Raw genomic sequence first — 6,000 nt, forward strand, 5'->3', positions numbered from 1 at the left:
CTGAGAATTGTTCTCTAAACTTTTATCTTGGATTTGGTGTTGTACTGGGTGCTCTGCACCAACCTATCGAGTTTTTAGTTGAGTCATAGTTCTCTTAATATTCCAACGAGAGTGGTTCTATCCACAAAACCAGGAGCAATATTCCCTGTAGTTACCTGGGTCTGTTTTGCTTCCTTTTTTGTGACTTGGGGGAAGGCCAGCCATCTGGGAGTTTCTTGCCAGACCATATCTCCACAGTTGCTATATGTATGTATGTATGTATGTGTTATTATTATTATTATTATTATTATTATTGGTTTTGTTGAACACTTGATGTAATGACTCAGTATGTTGGTGTGTGACAATATTACAGTGATTCTGTTGAATAAAAAACTAGATGAATAAAATAAAATTGTTAATAAATAGTGGAAAGATCCATTATAATATGATTAAAAAATTGCTGAACAATCACGGGCAGCAGTCACTTTCATTAAATATCTGGGAATATGTTTATGGAGCAATTGGAAGTGGAACAGCAGCATAAAACAAATTGTAGCTTATTGCCACGTTTCAGGCTATCTGAGTATTGTTCTCTAAACTTTTATGTTGGATTTGGTGTTGTACTGGGTGCCCTGCACCAACCTACTGAGTTTTTAGTTGAGTCTTAATTCTATTAATATTCCAACGAGAGTGGTTCTATCCACAAAATCAGGAGCGATATTCCCTGTAGTTACCCAGGTCTGTTTTGTTACCTTTTTTGTGGCTTGGGGGTAACAGATAGGACCAGCCATCTTGGAGTTTGGGAGTTTCTTGCCAGCCCATATCTTCACAGTTGCTATATGTATGTATGTGTTATTATTATTATTATTATTATTATTATTGCTATTGTTGAACAATTGATGCAATGATGCAGTACGTGGGTATGGGACAATATTACAGTGATTGTGTTGAATAAAAAACAAGTTGAATAAAATAAAGTTGTCCATAAATAGTGGAAAGATCCATTATAATATCATTACAAAATTGTTGAACAATCGCTGGAAGCAGTCACATGCATTAAATATCTGGGAGCATGTTTATGGAGCAATTAAAAGTGGAACAACAGCATAAAACGAATTGCAGGAAAGGGGGTGACAAATTGTGATTCTTTTGAAGGATCCTCAGGAAAAGTTGTCCACGCACAAAGATGACTTACAAGACCCTTGTTTGACCAATACTTGACCATTACTCATCTGTCTGAGACTCTTATCAATTGGGATTGATAGAGGAAATAGAGAAGATCCAAATAAGATAGCATGTTTCATCATAGGTTCATTTAATAAATGCAAAAACACCACAATGATGCTTGTGCAACTGCAGTGGCAGAGGCTACAAGAGGGGCACTGTGCCTCATGCTGTAGTTGACTGTTAAAATTCCAAGAATGCGTGTTCCAATAAGAGTCATTCAGTATATTGCTCCTCCTATGTATATCTCTTAGAAACAAGCCAAAATTAAAGAGATTCGAGACCACACACGGGTTTATCAACAATCTTTCTTCCTGCACATTGTTGATGACTGGAACAGAATGTGGAGGAAATGCCTGTGGTAAAAAAGTACCCCTGCCACACATCGTAAGGTGTAGACGTAGATGTTGAGGTGGTTATAAAAATGGAAGATACTGAAAATAATATGCACTACACTAATTATTTTCAAAATTATTGTAATGGAAACTAAAAACTGATACATAATTGTGTTTTTAATCAAATGATAGACCATAATAAAAATTTTAATTTTGAACAGTACTGGTATATTACCCAGTGATGAAATTTGTCAGTCTTTATACCGTTTTGAATCTGAGGCATTTTAACCATTTTAGAAGATTATATTTCATGATAGGATCTATTGCACATGAGTTGTCAATGAAAAAGCAATGACTTTTTTCCCTGTATTTCTTTTAGGTTTAATTATGATTGAAGTTTCAGTGTTTTATTAGTGTGTTTTGTCACAGTTGTTCATAAACAGTAATATTGTTCTTAAACTTGCTGAACATCACATTTTTCAGCATCTATTTGCATTTGTTGCAACTATTTATTGTGAGTCATTGTAAAGAATATATAGAACATTTAAAACATAGAAATGCTAACAATATCGTCACACATCATATTTAAGTAGTATCACTTACTAAGAATAAAATTACTATTTTGACAGACGCCAAACAGTGACGTCAACACCGTGCTGGATTGAACTCCATTTGAATGGACCACTGCAGTGGCTTGACAGGGTGCTGACACAGATGGGGTCACCACGATTACCGTGCAGTTCAATGTCCTGAAAAGGAACAGATGTTACTGTCTGCCCATTGACAGCCTGAGATTTAAGCATCTGTGCTGCATCCTACCATATGAGCTGTGTAGTTGTTTGTGCTTTTCACTTGTCTGTGTTCCTTAGTACTTGATGCTCAAGTGTTTTGTTTCTCATCAGGTGCTAAACCAATTTTGTTGTCAAATTTATCTGTCAGTGATGATTGCTTCAGGAAATATGCATATAACAATTTGTTTTTGTTTTTACTGTTTTGTGCTTAGCTTTTGCAAATATGTAAATATATATTTCTCTGTTTCATATCTTTGTGTGCGGCATTTTATATTAAAGCCTGCAAAGATATACTATCCTTTCGTGCACATGTATAGTAAACATTACTCTTGTGTAACTGTTAATGGAACAGAATAGAAAGATAGACTGATTTTTCATAGTGGCAAAGTTTTGCTGTGTCTTAATGTAGCTTGTTTCAGGAATTATTACTTGTTTAGAGTTAAGAGTTTGAGATCACTGTGTTTTGTTACAATTATTTTTTATATTTGAGTGTCTCATGTTGGTTGACTGTACTACTTCTTCCTATTTATACCAAATACTACAAGTACTCATTAGCTGTCCAGGAAGCTGTAAAAGTAGCTTAATACATATGGACATTAAAGGTAACTAACTTTGTTATCAGTATTTGATAGAACTCTTGGAGGGATAAGTACTGAATGTATTGCTTCATGTGTTTATTGCATACCTTGAACACACTGTTCTCAGCAAGTGTTCTGTGCTGTATTGCACAATTTTATTTACTGCATTTTTGCTATTTATTTGACATAAGTATATTAGGAATAATTTGAGAGACTGTATGAATAATTTCAAGTATGCTTCTGCCTAATGGAAAAACAAGTACAGTGTATACTTGAAGAAGTGTGTAACTTTTAATACAGATAAGCTTTTTCTGAATGTACTCAACATCTAACTGGTGCTGTATTTTTGAAGAAGAGTATCTTTTTCTGCTGTGAAATATTGTGAAGCATGTCATATGGAATGGTATTCTGTAATTAAATGTAAACAAAAAGTATGCAGCTTCCTACAGAGTTGTTTATACATCGTCTCTGCTGTTATTTCCTCACTGTGTGACAAGTTTTGGAAAGATGCTGGACAGGTAGTCAGCAGAAGCTAGTTACGTTCTCAAAGACTCAAAGATGATGATCTCATCCCTACTTTTATGTGTTTCTAATAGGGCCAGGGAATATTACTCATGGCAAATGGAGTTAATCCTGTCAGTTTTCTTATGCATGTGTGTGTACTTTATTGTATTTCTTTATGTTTATTTTTCTGTTTTCCTTCTCAATTTAATTGAAAACTTTCTTCTTCTTCTTCTTCTTCTTCTTCTTCTTCTTTTCTTATTCTTCTTACAAATGAACCAGTACTTCTCAACATTCTTTACCATTAAGAAAAATGACAAAATGGACATAATTATTTTTGAGTGTTCTGCTCTGAAATTTAGTTTCATATTCTTCATTACTCACCATCTCCAATTTTTTCTTCTTTTTATTGTTCACTAAATTTCAACTGTTTAATTCACATAATAGTGGAGCACTTTAATTTCCTTTCTATCCTCCCATTTTTGTTGATTCAGGTAGAATTCTTATTTTGAAAGTAACTTCAGTCTGCTGTGAGTTGAACAAAACTCACTGAAATGTGGCTGGTCTGTTGTATGCTCTGTCTTCCATTACTGTTTAAGTGTGGCCCTTTCAGTACACTATAAAGTACCAACAACAGTCACACTATTCTGCATTGAGGTAAGATGTACATACAAGTCCCTTTCTGCCACTTAAATTACGTTTGAGTTCTCTGTTTGCCAAAACCAATATTTTCAGGGTCATTTACGGTCATCATCTATAATTTCTCAAGTCAGTATTATTAATTGATTGGAGAAATGGCATATGCCCTAAACAGTTCTATTGGACATGTGCTGAAAAGATTGCATCACTTTTACACTAGACTCTCATCTTCATTTCCCTTGTATCCAGCATCAAGTTGAGTTGACACATTTATGGTACTTCTCCACTTCACTTGGTTTTCCACCATTCTTCTTGTATAAGTGTTGTTCCAATCCAGGTTCCTTCTTCTTAAACTGGATCTCGATTGAGTCGATTCCTCTTGCTCCTGGCCTCCAGCATTCATTTTTGATATTCTTCCACCTTCCATTCCCTTTACCTGTCTGAACCATTTTAACCTACTCTTCTCTATTCTAATATTCGGCTTGTGCACTCCATTTCATTCCTAACATCTGCAGTTCTCAATCTCTCTGCCCCTTCGTTTTTCCCTAACATAATTGCTAGGAATTTCATTCCTGTGGCGTGGATTCAACTTCAACTCTCTTCTCTTCTTGTCCTTGTCCAGGACTTCAGTGCATATTTCAGTGTGGGTGTAAATTATGTCTTGTACAGCACTTCCTTACACTTCATGGGCACCTCTCTTCCCCAGACCAAGCCCATATACACTAGTAAAATGCATTGCTATGTTGTACCCATTTGCTGATTTCTGCCTCCATCCTTGGAATGCTTTCCCACTGGAATGGGTATTAAAATATGACATGGTAGCTGAAGCGTAGGGGAAAGAATCCAATTATGAAATATTACAAAAAAGTATTTTGCAGTTGAATGTATTCTGCTCAGAGAACTGGACTCAATACTGTGTTGTTATATGACCCCTTTTTTTCCATGACTATATTTAAAAATTCCTTAAGGTACATGTAGCAGTTCATTCATTGCATTCTGCGTGTATAATTTGAATCTTGAGTGTAGTCATTGTACGAAGCAGAAGTTGCATTGATCAAATAAGACTGTCAAGTGTATACCATATTTGGCTAAAATTGTTGTATAAGGTATGCAAAATAAACAACCATTTTGCATTGACTAAGTTTCATGTATCCACTTTGTTAGCTCTCATTTCAGAAATTCTATATTGTAGATCAACATATTTGACACATCTTGTAACTATCCCAGTGTCAGTTTTCATTTATTTTTTATGTGTAGTCTTCATAATCATTTTTATATGAAATTTAACAAAAATTTAAGTTTATGCAATCTACATACATTATGGAAAGAGGGTCATGCTCTTGCACCTATAAGGCATTTACTTTGTTAACAATTTTCGTCTGTGGCATTTGAAGAGTTTCTTGAGTACCCCCTAGCAACTAATTCAATTTCCTAGAGATCTTTCCACATGTGGTACACATTAAAGAAAAGTTCTGTAACCAGCAGAGAAGGATATCGGAACTGAAAAGATCAATAAGTGATATTACACTCAAAAAGTGGACCCAAAAATTGTGTTGTTTGCAAATTTCTTAAGTATCTTTGCTTTTTGCTCCAGCAGATTCTCAGTTGAAAGACATGTTAATGTAGTGTTCTGGTATGTTCTGGAGTGAAAAGTATGTGCACTGATTTGAGACATATTTTTATTTCTTCCAGAATTCAGAACCTTGTCAGTTATATTAGTGATGCACCATTCATGGTGAAACCAATTTCAGCTGCAGTTTTTAAAGTGCATACCTGGTGTTTGTTTCTGTTGTTTCATAGTTGCAGTTAAATGAAAGTATGATAGAACTTGAGTTTTGGTTTTCTGTGGATGTACATGGCAGACAAGCGCCAAAAAATATTCTTATGGCTTCTGACCGAAGAATGCTTAAGATTCCTGTGTGTGTGGAGTGACTATGATTTTATGTACCTTGT

At 34.9% G+C, this 6,000-nt stretch overlaps 1 protein-coding gene across 1 annotated transcript in view; it reads left to right on the plus strand.

The window, feature by feature from the left end:
- LOC126469920 (mothers against decapentaplegic homolog 3-like) overlaps positions 1 to 5,188 on the plus strand; it is a 218,555-nt gene extending 213,367 nt beyond the window's left edge. The window contains exon 7 of the mRNA XM_050097312.1: positions 2,168 to 5,188. Coding sequence (XP_049953269.1) covers positions 2,168 to 2,291 — 124 coding nt within the window. The 3' untranslated portion in view covers positions 2,292 to 5,188. The remainder of the gene's footprint in view (positions 1 to 2,167) is intronic.
- Positions 5,189 to 6,000: the final 812 nt, after the last annotated feature.

The sequence above is a fragment of the Schistocerca serialis genome, chromosome 3 (genome assembly GCF_023864345.2).
Source record: "Schistocerca serialis cubense isolate TAMUIC-IGC-003099 chromosome 3, iqSchSeri2.2, whole genome shotgun sequence".
Lineage (NCBI taxonomy): Eukaryota > Metazoa > Arthropoda > Insecta > Orthoptera > Acrididae > Schistocerca > Schistocerca serialis.